Here is a 14321-nt window from a genome sequence, read left to right on the forward strand (position 1 = left end):
ATATTTATTTAAAATTTATATTTCTATTTCTTCGCTCTGGCAACAGAGCAATGCTTCGAAAAATTTGGCGGAAGGTGGCGAACGGAGTGCCTTAACATTAGGTTCTCTCTGCCTACCCTACTGTACGCGGGATAAAGCGTGAAGCTGATTAACATTACAATATTAAGCAAATATTATATAGTGAAGTAAATATATAGAATAGAGCAAGTACCCACACCTATATACTCGTATATACAAAACACGAACTCTTAATAACGTTTATAGCTAGGCGACAGTGTTCTCTCAGCAGGTATACGCTTCCACAGAATGCTAGCTGATTGCTTTCATCGGAGCCTATTGTTTAAGCTTTGCCCTCCTCCAACCTGTACTATATTGACTTAGGTTAGCGCCAACCGGGATGTACTATTGCGGTTGCTCTTTGTCAATCTGAGCCTAACTTGATAAATGGATTGTGTTTGTGCCAGAATATTGTTATCGAAATTCTAAACTAATTTACGTATACGTGAAAACTTTTAAATATAGGTACCTTGTGCTGTATTACGTATTAAAAAAATATCAGCTTCACTCTCTATCCCGCGCACTTCAGGGAACCTAGTGTTGAGACACTCCGTTCCCCACTTTCTGACGAACTAAGGAGCGAAGAAATGATAATATAAAATGAAATAAATATTTCATTTCTCCGAGTGGGGATCGAACCCACCACTAGTCGTACTTACCGTACCGTACCTGCGACACGACTGGCCTCTAAAATTTATCTATTTAACAGTCATAAAAGCTAATATAATCCATAAATAATAATAAGGTCGTGATCGCAAGACAAACAATTGACATTGTAATGAAGCTTGTGAAGTTTTATCCAGCAATTAGTTATATAACTTTATATAACTTTTTCTATATTATTTTATAAAATTCTCAACCTATATTGTCTTTACAATGACAATCCTATAGGATAAAATAAAATATATTTTAAAATAAATTATATAGAAAAAAATATATAAATTTGCATAGGACTAATTACTGGATAAAAGCTATGCAAGCTTCATTAAAAGGCATATTGTTTGTCTTGCGCCCACGATTTAATCATTATTTATGGATTATATTAGATTGTTGAGCTTTTTAATTTATGAAAAGTGTATGAAGGTACATAGTTTAATTTCCTTTTACTAATTTATAAAAACTTGAAGCTTACTATTTGTAGTTACTAGTAGGTATAATAAATGATATTACTAGTGGACCCGAACGCGGCTACGCCCGCTTGATCTATACGAATATTTATTAAATATATTTATTAAATTATTTTCAGTTTTCAATAGAGAGCTGCGTTATGCAAGCTCATTTTGGGTGACGTTTTCTAACAACAAACTTTGCAAATCGTTGCTTAGCAACGGCGGTTGTTATAAACATGGCGGAATAAATTGTATGTCAAATTAATAAGTATTTTAATATATTGGTATATATCGAAAATATTACAAATATGAGAAAAAAAATATCCTATGTTCATCCCAGGACCCTCAAGTATCTCTATATGAGTATTTTATCACAATTAAATTAGCGTTTTGGCCCTGATTGCGTAAAAGACAGACAGACAGACAGAGTTACTTTCGAATTTATAATATAGGTATTGATAAGGTAGGTAGGTAGGTACGATAATACATAACATTTGCAACGAAAATAAAAATATTTCAAAAAGATATTTAAACGCACGGCCGACCAGCACAGACTTGATATTCTCAACAGAATGAAATCCCCACACATCGTCATCGAGCTGAGTTAACCCGATTATCATATTTGCGAGCCGGCGATAAACACGCTTATACACGCTTGTAGAAACGTATACAGATACACGCTTGTACAAACAATGTGCGTGAATCAGATCGACCGAAACGAATCGTCGATTTACCAAAAATTTAATAATCTCCATTATATATTCAAGATATCAGTTATTTTTATGAGGCCAGTCGTGGCGTAGAGGCCCGAATTGTGACTGTAAATGCGACAGGTTGCGGGTTCGATTCCCACTCGAGGAAATGGAGTATTAAATCACTTTCGAGCTTCCAGAATTCGACGGAAAATGTGGGACGGAGTGTCTTGACTCTTTATTAAGTGAATGTTAATTTACTAGTAGGTTTATTCTTAATAGACACTAAGTATGTACATCTTTCATTACAAATTTTTAAATATAACTATATTTTTATTAAAACATATCTATATCAAATTATTAAAACATATCTATATCAAATTTCCTATTAAAATCTAAAGCTACAAGGATTGTAAAATCAATTGAATATGATATAACATCTCAAAGAATACATACATAATGTATTGTGCTAGAAAAAAACCTATGCTATACCCTATGTTAGTGCCGGCGGCGGCAGAGGCGGAGGCGGACTCGTCATTCACAGTAGCGCGCCCGCCGCGATCGCGCCTATCCTGCTATAGGATGCCTAACATACGAACGGATTTGCAGTGAAAAGTGCAAATTGATTGAAATGTTATTAATAATAATAATAGAATCTATTTTTTTTATAAATACTAGAAAAAAACATCGATCCATGTGTACGCCGTACAAATTGCATATATTTCAAAATGCACCCGATAAACATAAAGTCTGGAAAGTTTGTGAATTACATTAAATATTGAGAACGATTCAAAATTGACTTTCGACTGCTGAACTGAAGTTCCTTTAATTAAGCTAGTGGTTGTAGAGGTGATCTATACTAGAATAGGTGCCATTATAACTTGAAAGGTAAATACACTTTCAAATTTCAATATGATATATATGATTATATTGTTTGACTAAGCAATCAAAATTGTGATTTGCTAGCTTTAAAGATATATCATTAATAGATTTTTCTATTTTAAATATATATATTTGGCTTTTAAATAAAAAGTCTCGAATTAAATTTTCTTTATTTAATTTTTCAGCACCAGCTGACTTTAAATATCACGTCTCTATCTCCTGTATCTATATAATATTATATTGTTATAATTTTATTCTGAAGTCATTCATAATTTAGTAGATGACTCAATATAAACACATAGTCATCGCGGATGATTGCCGACGTTTGTTTAGCATATTAAATAAACAGGTTATTATTAATCTAAGGTTATATTCGATTCTTTACGCAATTTTATATGTATGTAAATAATAATAAAGAATCTAAGATAGTCCTGCTCTATATATAATATATAACTTATGTTGTACTTTTTTAAAATATAACTCCCTTTTTAAACAAGAGGGCAACTTCTAGCTGTAAACGTCACTTATCAACGAATCATTCAATCTAAGAATTTATTTGTACTTATACTATATTTATTCATTAACTTCATACTATTGTTTTTATATTGTTAGGATATGTATCATATATAAAAAAATCAATATATAATAAAATATAATTAAAAAAATATATTAATATAATAAAAAAATATAGGTTGGTACACGGTAATTTAGACTCTATCAGCTGTAAATAGCCGCATCAGGAAGTGAATGATTTGTACGATGATTTAACTAATTTTGCATGTAATTATTAAAATGTTATTTGTATATTTAAACAGCAACATAAAAAAAAACTAGTTTTATTATTTAAACATTAAATGATATACGTATTTTTTTTGTTAACTATAAACGCACGTAGGCATACCTCAATATACAATTTAATAAACGCTTAGGAATCCATACCTATATTATAAATTCGAAAGTAACTCTGTCTGTCTGTCTGTCCGTCTGTCTTTTACGCAATCAGGGCTAAACCGCTAATTTAATTGTGATTAAATACTCATATAGAGATACTTGAGGGTCCCGGGATGAACATAGGACACTTATTTTTCTCATATTTGTAATATTTTTGATATATACCAATATATTAAAGTAATTAATAATTTGACATACAATTTATTTCGCCATGTTAATAACAACCGTCGTTGCTAAGCAACGATTTGCATAGTTTGTTGTTAGAAAACGTCACCTAAAATAAGCTTGCTTAACGCATCTCTCTATTGAAAACTGTAAATAATTTCATAAATATATTTAATAAATATTCTTATAGTTCAAGCGGGCGTAGCCGCGTTCGGGTCCACTAGTATTTTATAAAAATAACTGCAAGCTGTGGAATGAACGCAGCATACTGACTTTAATGTTGAGAGGATGCTATCGCCATACAACAATGCTTTGTCAACGTTTCATGTTATCTATCGAGCTTCCTCGAGTTACTTGCAAGAATTCAGAATACCTATATTGCTTACTTGGAAATATTGTCCAAGGACTTAGGATCTACTATCGTAGCAACTTATTAGTAATAGGTAGCTAATGTCGTCGGGTATATTGGTTGGGTGTAGGTGTGTATTTTTTTTATTATCCCGCACAGTAGGGTAGGCAGAGGGAACCTATTATTAAGATATTTGGTTTACCATTTTCCGCCGAATTCCGGATTGCGTGTTGAGTGGCAGAAATCAACGCCGCGCTTTGCCTCGACACTAGAGCGAAGAAATGAAAATATAAATTTAATTTCCTCGAACGGGGATCGAACCCATAACCAGTCGCGTTTACACACTTCGTTAGTAGTTCAAAACAGCAATAAATGACACTTACATTTTTCGATACTTTAATATCGAAAATGAAAAAAATTACAAGTCGATGGTCCCTAGATAAACCTAGAGATCGTCGACTTGTGGTCCCTGCGTACGATAAAGTAATATAATCTCAAAATTTAATAAGTTTATTTTGTCGTGTTTTTTATAAGTATGCTTATACAAAATATAATTTTTATATAAGTATGATATAATTTTTTTAAGTTTTAATATAAAAAAAATAATTTTAATCATCGTGCGTCAACCCAACCTTGGCCTATTGCGTAATAATTCTCAGTGCTTGAGTAAATATCTTAATTTCTAAAAATAATTCATAGCATAATCTAATTGTCAAATATTATAAATATATATTTACAGTAATAACTTCCGAGATCTAAAAATCTAAATATGAATAGAGACGTGATGAAAGAATGGCAAAAAAGATTTATGATGGAAAAGTGAATGGTAAGACAGATAAGGGGAGATCTCGGTTGACCTTCGAAAACACAGTATCAAGGATTCTGGAGGAACATCACGTAAAAAGCATGAGGACTCCCCAGAGGGCATGTTTGAAGAGGTTGATGACAGTGGACGAGGCAAAAGAGGTATGTAGAGACCGTAGCGTTTGGCGCTCCGTTCTCTCTGACTACCCAGCTAGGGATATCACAAAAAAATATTTACACTGCTTCCACATTATTGAAATAAAAACAACAAAATTAAAACACCTAATATATATATATTATTTTCATTTTTCATACTAATATGATAAAGTGGGGTGTTGAACTCTATGACTAAGCAACGTCTCTAGAAATAATTGTAGAAGTGACACTGTAAAAATAAATGGACCTAAATCAAATTATAATTTACGAATACCTTTGAGATAGATATAATAATATCTAGAATAAACGCCAGAATTCCTAACTGATTATCTACAATGTCTATGTCTACGTGCACTATATCATCACATTATTTTGCAACATGAAACTTCAAAGAGACAACTGTTTGTAGCAACTGATTGTAATGCTTGTTCTTGTAAAAACAGAATATTGTTTACATCAATTTTTTCTCTTGTCGCCTCGTACTGCATTCGTTATGAATAAAATTTAAGATGCTTTACCGTTTCTTCACCAGAAAACCTTCGGTAGAAAGGAGAAGAGACGTTTTTTCGAAGTGCAGATCCAATTATCGATGATTATTTTTGTAGTGAGACCGAACACTTACTTTGATGTAATAAACAAAAGGCCGGCTGTGGCGCAGACTGGTTGTGGGTTCAATCCCCACTAGAGGAATTGAAATATTTATTTAAATTTATATTTCCATTTCTTCGCTCTGGTGTCGAGGTAAAGTGCGGCGTTGAGCTCCGTTCTCTGCATCCAGAATTCGGCGGAAAGTGGAGTACGGAGTGTCTTAACACTAGTTAAGTTACCCTCTGCTTACTATGCTGTGAAGCTGATTTATTTATTTTTTTATAAATATGTACCTTTCTTTTATCTGAGCCAAATGAGCTCTGTTTAAGATCAAATTATTATTTATTCCTCTATAATACACCTTTTCAAGCACTTTTAAATTACTTTATTGTCCTATATTTTTAATAGTGTTTTTTTTTTAATATATATCAGACCAGGAAAAAGCATTGCTCGCATTATACTTGCGGTTTTAGTATTCATTAGAAATAATCGAAATGATAAGAAATTTAAAGAAGAAGGTTGCGTAAAATTGTAGATATTAAAGTAAAAAGTATATCTACACATAGTTATAATAAGTGCACATTTATAAGAGAGTAAAATCACTAGCCCAGTATTTCGATATATAGAGGCCGCACGATACATAAATACCTACTCGTAATAGGCCATATATTAAAATGAAAATTCGCCACTGCTTAAGTTGAATGAACTTTAGTAAATATTGGTGTTACCGCCGAGATAAATCGTGGGATATTCTGGAATCAGCTTACTTGTGCCGATAAATAAATTGCATCCCTCAGACAACTTCAAAAGTGATTATCAGTAAACGCCGAGTTGGAATCAATTGAGATGCTTCGATTGAATCGACGCCATTACTGGTAAACAATGCAAAAGCTTCCCTCCCTCTAATGGCAATCTAGAACTCGTATTTATAAACCGCTCTCAAGTCTGAGATCGATCTTGAGATGCCGTTTTCATTCCTAACTTACATATCTATGAATTAAAACGGCATTTTAAAACTGTTCGATCGTTTGTTGGATTTTAGATCCAAGTTTACATTTTCTATACTTCAAAAATATAACAATCTACTGACTGTTATATAAATTAATGGGCTGTCAAATGTGTGTCTTTCATTTAAAAATATCCGCCCGCATGTTACTGGTGGCGTTGATTGGCCTGGCTCATATGCTTAATTACAACCTATATTAAAATACACACATTTATTTTTACAGTGTTATTATTTAACGTTAATATTGTGTCTATTAAATACGAGTATAACTCTTTTAATTGGTAAATTTAGGACTTTTTTTTTTATAATAACGTCACCAAACCTTACTGTTTCAACGGTATCCATACCTATATTATAAATTCGAAAGTAACTCTGTCTGTCTGTCTGTCTGTCTGTCTGTCCTTTACGCAATCAGGGCCAAACCGCTAATTAAATTGTGATAAAATACTCATATAGAGATACTTGAGGGTCCCGGGATGAACATAGGATATTTTTTTTCTCATATTTGTAATATTTTCGATATATACCAATATATTAAAATAATTAATTTGACAAGGAATTTATTCCGCCATGTTAATAACAATCGTCGCTACGCGTTGCTAAGCAACGGCTTGCAAAGTTTGTTGTTTTAAGAAAACGTCACCCAAAGTGAGTTTGCTTAATGCATACATGGCGCGCGCTGATATAGATTTGTATACATTAACAAAAATTAGATGATTTCTATAATTTGATATTCATCCTTATGAAAATAAATATAATGGTCACTTTTAGCATTTCAACTAGATTGAAATTATAGTTTACTGTATAACATTCTAATAAATAGGATGTCACTGATTCCAAATGACCTAGCTTACGAGTGGTATAGTATGACCGACGCGAACGGGCAGATGACTGAAATAAAATAAATAATTTTTTATATATTTTCGAATTACTATTATTTTTTATGTAATTATTTGCTGCTTATAATTAATTTATCTCAGTTTGGTTATCCATACCGATGTTAGACACTTAAAATATCGTAATTTAAATAATTTGGGATTTTATTTAATATTGTTCGCAAAAATTAATAATTATTTAATATAGAAAAATGTTTAGGACGCGCGCACGGCACACTTTAGGTACTTTTACTTCTTTTGTTTGTTCATTTCGGTTACTCAGATATTTTTTCTAATAATAAATCTCCACTTATTATTATTTTTTAACTTATTTTAGTTATTTAGGCTTATATTTTCGCGGGCGTAGCCGCGTCCGGGCCCACTAGTACATCTATATATATAAAATCGAAAGGTCACTCACTCATCACGAAATCTCAGAAACTACATGTGCTGGGAATCTCAAATTTTACATAGGAGTTATTTATAGGACGTAGGTGCTCGCTAAGACGGGAATTTGCAATATTCGACTTCTAAGGGGTTGTTTTTGGGATTAAAAGTTTGTATAAAACTTCGTTACTACAAATGCTAAGAGTCTCAAAGTTTGCATGGACGTCACTTATAGGACGTAGGTACTCATGGAGACAGAAATTAATAATAACGTAGATCACGCAGGCGAAGCCGCGAGCGGGCCGCTAGTATTATATATAGATTTAACAATGTATTGATTCCTCTATCATTGTAGCAGCAGCACTGTCTGATACTAAGTAATATGAAATTGTTTAGTCAACCCGCACAGCTTCTCGATCTTTCATATTATCAAATATATTTATGTTACTTTATATTAAAATAATATTTGGCTGCCAAGGAACGGCTGCAGGACAAATTAAGTTGCAACGACAATTGCCATCGTACCTAACGGCATCAACCTATTTCAAAATGAACTTATTTATATAAATAAAATGGAAACGAAAATCACTCAGTAATGATGAAATTCAGGAGACTATTAGTATGAACGTGAAATTAAAATAGGGATTAAAATGTATATCAAAGTAAAATTCCATTTCATGTTTAAATAACATGAGAAATAATTATATTTTAATATATTTCATTATATTTATATTATATTTGGAATGTTTAAATTGATTAATAAACGTTATATTGAACTTTAACATGCTATAGTGTTTTGTAAGGCACATATCGACTGCGCCCTGTCTGGTAGAGCGCGCCAGGATAGGCGTCTTTAGTAATAATGAGAACTTAAAACAGAAGAAAAGCTTAGCGAAATACGCATAATTCAAAGTTATGCTTGGAATTGAAAGTATGTCCGCGGCTTCGAATGATGCAGTGGGGGGCGTGGGTGGTCCGTGGGTTTTTAGGGAGTAGGATACAGAAGCATGAGTCTCACATAATCTCCATCATGTTACACTGGCATGTACTATATGTTCTCGTATCAGGATAACAATAAGAACTTAAGAAGTACGCCTACATGAAGAATGCAGTAATTTTGGGCACGTTTGTCGATGAAATAAGATATTTCGAAATAGTATGGTGAATAGTGGTAGTAGTTCCAAAATATTAATTATACTTGCTTGTCTTTATTTACATGCCGTGTTCAATTTATAATTAGTTTAAAATCTTATTTCAATTAACAATAAATAACAAATACTAAGTCACTTTCTTTTAATGATATATTATGATATGATACACTAAACCATAGTTTTCAATTCAATAACCTTCGAAAGGTGATAAGATATATATTCGCTTGCACTTAAAATACAGTGTTGACAGGGCCAGCTGTACATGTTATTTGGCACGTGGTTATTCAAAATTCGTCTTGATTTTTTCATTATAGGCAATTCAACTAGCAGCCATTATAACGGTAGTGTGAAACGTAAAAGTAACCCCCACTTTTTTATTGCAAACGTGAGCCTCGCCCCCACACGTGAGATTTGTTATTGCAGATAATATCATTTGAACACGTATTATTTATTATTAATACTATGTTATACCAGACAGTTTCTAAACGTTCAACTTTTAGTTAAGTCTAAAATATTTAAGCAACTTTTATATTTTTAAGTAATAATTGTAAATATAATGTTATTCTATTATATTTTTTTGAAAAAAAGACTATAATTGTATTACTAAAAAAATGCTTTTTGTAGATGGCGTTGGTGGAGGACACCGGCGCTGGCGCCGCCGCTGACGACCCAGAGGCTTTACTTAATGAATGGCTCGGCGAACTCACCGTTCTTACTGCGGTATGTTTTGCTATTATTTTTCAAATAAAAAGGAAAGTATAAAACTATATACTACTAAAAAGTAAATATTATACACATTATATATCAAACGGAAATAAAAATAAACAAAAAAAAAGGAACTAATATAACGTTAATACAAAAACAGTCGTCAAAGATTGATGCCTGTGCACGTGTGGATGCAGCCGGCGGCGGCACAGCAGGTGCGCGTGCGCATATGTCCCTCAACATGATTTGCAGAGAACACTTTACAAGATTTGTGGTTAATGCGTTATGGTTGTTATTCATTAACAATATACAAATATATATATATATATATATATATATATATATATGTGTGTATAATTGTATATATATATATATATATATATACATTCGAGGCCAGGTCATCTTGCGTGGATAGGTCTTCGTAGTTCAGTATCTACGTCCCGAGGAAAGTTTAAATTTGATTTGCTTGTAGTAACGAAAACATTTCTTTTTATAGGCTGGCCTCTATAATTTCGGAGATGGGAGGGGTAGAAGCGTGGTCAATTTTAATCTTTTTGCAACAAAAGTTATTTATTACAAATATTAATAAAAGAGCCGTATATCATTTATTTCATACGGTACACGATACAGACTCAAAGTTTATGTATTTAATTACATATCTTTTATTTTTAAAGAAAACTTTTATTTTTAAAGGATATTTTTATAATTTTTTTCGGTTCACGCAATATAGAGTAGCAATATTTGGTAATAACCACCTCTATCGACTGTTTCAGTTTATATTTAATTATTATTTATAGTTTCAGATTCAGTTTCGGCCGAAACTAAGACCAAAGCAGAAGGTTCGCTTTCCGCTGAAACCCTTGTTTCGGTCGAACACTAATAATAAACAAAAACATACATTTAATTGAGACTTGCTCATTGAATTTATATTTTCGTCTCGTAAGCATATATTTTTGTTGGTATTGTTGAACTTTATGTATATTCATATAAAAAAATTTTGCTTATGCAAAATTGAATTAATTAGGCCAAGCTGTGGCACGACTACGATGACTGTAATGCGTGTTACAATATATTAGATTGACCTCATTTTTACGAGTAATATAGTAGAGGCTTGGCTGGACATATATCTACCTACGAGTGAAACAATAAATGATTTTTTTTGTCCTGAAACAGTAGGCCAACTTTTTTAATCATTTTTCTATCATAACTTAAGTAAAAGCTATAGGTGTATATAATTTAATATTAGCTTCACGCACATAGCCGGGTATGCAGGTCGAACCTGAAAACCTAGTGTTAAAACACTTCAACCTACTTTTAAGAAATATACTTACATATTATATTGTATTACAAAAAATACAACTTGACCTAAATAAATATACGTATGTATTTACATAAATACATAATAATAAATACATTTGTTTCGCTCACTCTATTTGACAAACATCTGCTGATTTAGTTCTCATTTAATAATACAGACACGCGATCGTCCCGTCGCCACAGTGGAACATCACGGCTCGTTAAATATAATATGGGTTATAATTGTACTCTTAAATAACTTACTTTTAAAATAATTTATAAAAATGAAAAGTTAAGCTAGGTTAAGTTCAGTTGACTTTATACTTCCATATAAAAAAAAAATTAGAGAGAGAAGAGAGCTTGGACTCTGAGAAGTAAAGCTTTTAGAGAAATTTCGATCACGTGCTGTAAGTAGGTTTATAATAATTAGGTGTATAACATAAAAAATGTATAAACAAGAGTTACACATTAACCAACCAAAATCAACGTTACAATTGATAATAAATATTAAAGAAATTAAACAGGTGGATTAAAGTACAAATATATAATACGAAATGAACATATTTTTATAACACGTTAAGAAATAAAAACAAGTTTAGTATAAGATTGTTAGTTATTAAGCCAGATGCTTGGATATTTATGAATCTTGGCCCTGCCATGTGCAGCTGGCGGCGCATCTGCTCCGCTACCGTACACTCTACGTCTACCTGATCGGAAATAAGTATAGCAATTACATTTAAAATGACGTTTAAAATCTGCAAGTTTAACCTTTGTGAAACAGCTGAGTGCTATGCGGTTATTATTTATTTTGTATTGCTTATTTCTTTTCACGCTACCGTGAAAATAAACCATAAATTTAATTTAAACTTGTTAAAAATGGAATTGTTTGTTTAAAATTTTGCTTTTCTTGTCTAAGTGTAATTGGTTGGCTTATTAGGAGTTGATTACGGTAAACTAGTAAACAAAAGTGAATCTTAGTAAATAATTTTATTCTGTTCCCCACTTTCCAGATCGGATTTCCGTAAATAAGTGTACCTACTATTGTAACATGATTTTTAATACTAACTTACGCCAAATATGTACTTTAGCTTTTTACGGTAAATAATTTCCCTATTTTATAATAATATAATTTTCTATAAAAAATAATCAGCTTCACGCAGTATCCCGCACACAATAGGTAGAGGGAACCCAGTGTAAAGACAATAAGTACCCCACTTTCTGCCGAATTCTGGCGGCATTAAGTACTCTGTGCCGCGCTTTACCTCGACTCTAGAGCGAAGAAATGGAAATATAAATTTAAATAAATATTTCATCTCCTCGAGTGGGAATCGAACCTACAACCAATCGATTTAACAGTCACACTTTGTGCCCCTGCGCCACGACTGGCCTCTGACTGACTTTAAAATATATTATTTTAAAATAAACAAATAATATTCATTTAAGAAGTTTATTCAAACATTTGGATAAAATCAAATAAATTAAGCCTACCCAGGCATAGGCACGGTACCATCTGTCGGGTACGATTTGTACGGCAGGTGTACGCAATAGCCACCTGTCCTTCATTTTTGCCCATTTTTTGCTCGATACATGCATGCATATCAAGCCGGAACTACTATAAAATATAAACAGATCGTCCCGAAGCTTTTATAGTAGAATAAATTATTGCATAATATAATTAAATCACTGTAAATGAGGCAAAAGTGCGGCGCGGCGTTGTGTTCCGCCACTGAACACGTAATGTCTCTAGAAGTAGGCGGAAAATGGGGAACGGAGTGTCTTAACATGATGTTCCCTCTGCCTACCCTGCTGTGACAGGGTTACAGCGTGAAGCTGACTGTAAATATCTCGACTATAATAATTGTTACATAGAGATCAGACTATTACTTATTCTAGATTTTTTAAAGAACATAACTCTTTTATTGATGTAAATAAAGAATAAAGATATTAAAAGAAAAGTAAATGGTGTTAATAATGCATCATTTACAGCAGCATAAACAGAAGGAATGCGCCATGGAATGTTCTGGCCAGCGAAGGAAATGATAACGGCGCCGTAAACATCTTGTGCATATGCGTATACATATAAGTATAAAGCTAAGATAATTTTTTATTATTCACGCACATAGCAGGATAGGCAGAGGCCTCGGTGGACCTTCAAGAACACAGTATCAAAAATACTGGAGGAAAGTATGTAGAGACCGTAGCGTTTGGCGCTCCGTTCTCTCTGACTACCCCGCTAGGGATAAAGCGTGAAGCTATGTATGTATGTAACAATAATTCTATAATAAATTCAGAAATAATTATATTCTACTTACTGATCAAGAAACATTCGTGAGTTCTTGAAGCAAAACAAAAGAAGAAGAAGTTCTAACAAGTTTGTATTGTCTAGTGACTTTCTTATACAATTCGTTGTAACTTACTATTATAAATCAAGTACTTAAAATGAGTATACGGTATAACGGTAAAGTAGAAAATAATAAAAAAGATTTAAGAAACTTTGCATTATATTTTGTTGAAGATATCAATAACCATTTATTAATTTATACATAAATAATACTATTAATTTATAAGACATGGACTTCATGAAGCATTTGGGAAAAGTAGAGTCGTCGCCAGCCGTCGCCAGCAAACGTGATAAAATGTTATGTAGGGTAATGGTACCATTTTTTGGTAACACTTTTTTGATGAACTGAAAATAAAGGAAATCTTTTTTTAATATGTATTACTAATGACACTATCTTAGATAAAAATAATTGTTATCGACATCTTTCGATAAATGTAAAAATGCAGTTTAGTGGAATCAGTCACATATTTTTTTTTTTATTTCAAGAAAAATAAGACAATTTCGATTAGTTTTGTAACAATATTAGTTACATAAATTATGTAGAGTCAACATTGTAGACTGTAGTAGACCTATGGTAATCAGATGTATTCAGTATAATTACACACTTAGGTAAAAATTAATACCAAATGTGAATTAAATAACGATATGAATATCTAAAACGAGCAATGGAGAGGCCCTTATGATTGCCAAGTGCCAACATTCTCATGTTAAACAACGCAATGCGTAACTCAATGTCCCCCGAGTCCCGATTTCCACCCCAAATTGTTTAAGTGTCATTTGGGTGCGCCAAACGCGGGGGCGAGGCAC

The 14321-nt window shown here is 32.3% G+C and overlaps 1 protein-coding gene across 3 annotated transcripts in view; it reads left to right on the top strand.

The window, feature by feature from the left end:
* The window catches only part of pico (ras-associated and pleckstrin homology domains-containing protein pico), a 79325-nt gene that overhangs the window by 50126 nt on the left and 14878 nt on the right, over nt 1–14321 (top strand). For 2 of the 3 annotated variants that reach the window (XM_085206389.1, XM_085206390.1), the window contains exon 3: nt 9797–9892. In XM_085206389.1, coding sequence (XP_085062515.1) covers nt 9797–9892 — 96 coding nt within the window. Of the gene's footprint in view, nt 1–2382; nt 2747–9796; nt 9893–14321 lie in introns of those variants that run through there. The other variant, XM_085206391.1, reaches the window with a different exon arrangement.

Source organism: Heliconius melpomene, chromosome 21 (genome assembly GCF_056956725.1).
Source record: "Heliconius melpomene rosina isolate 202511_hmr_F chromosome 21, ASM5695672v1, whole genome shotgun sequence".
Taxonomy (NCBI): domain Eukaryota; kingdom Metazoa; phylum Arthropoda; class Insecta; order Lepidoptera; family Nymphalidae; genus Heliconius; species Heliconius melpomene.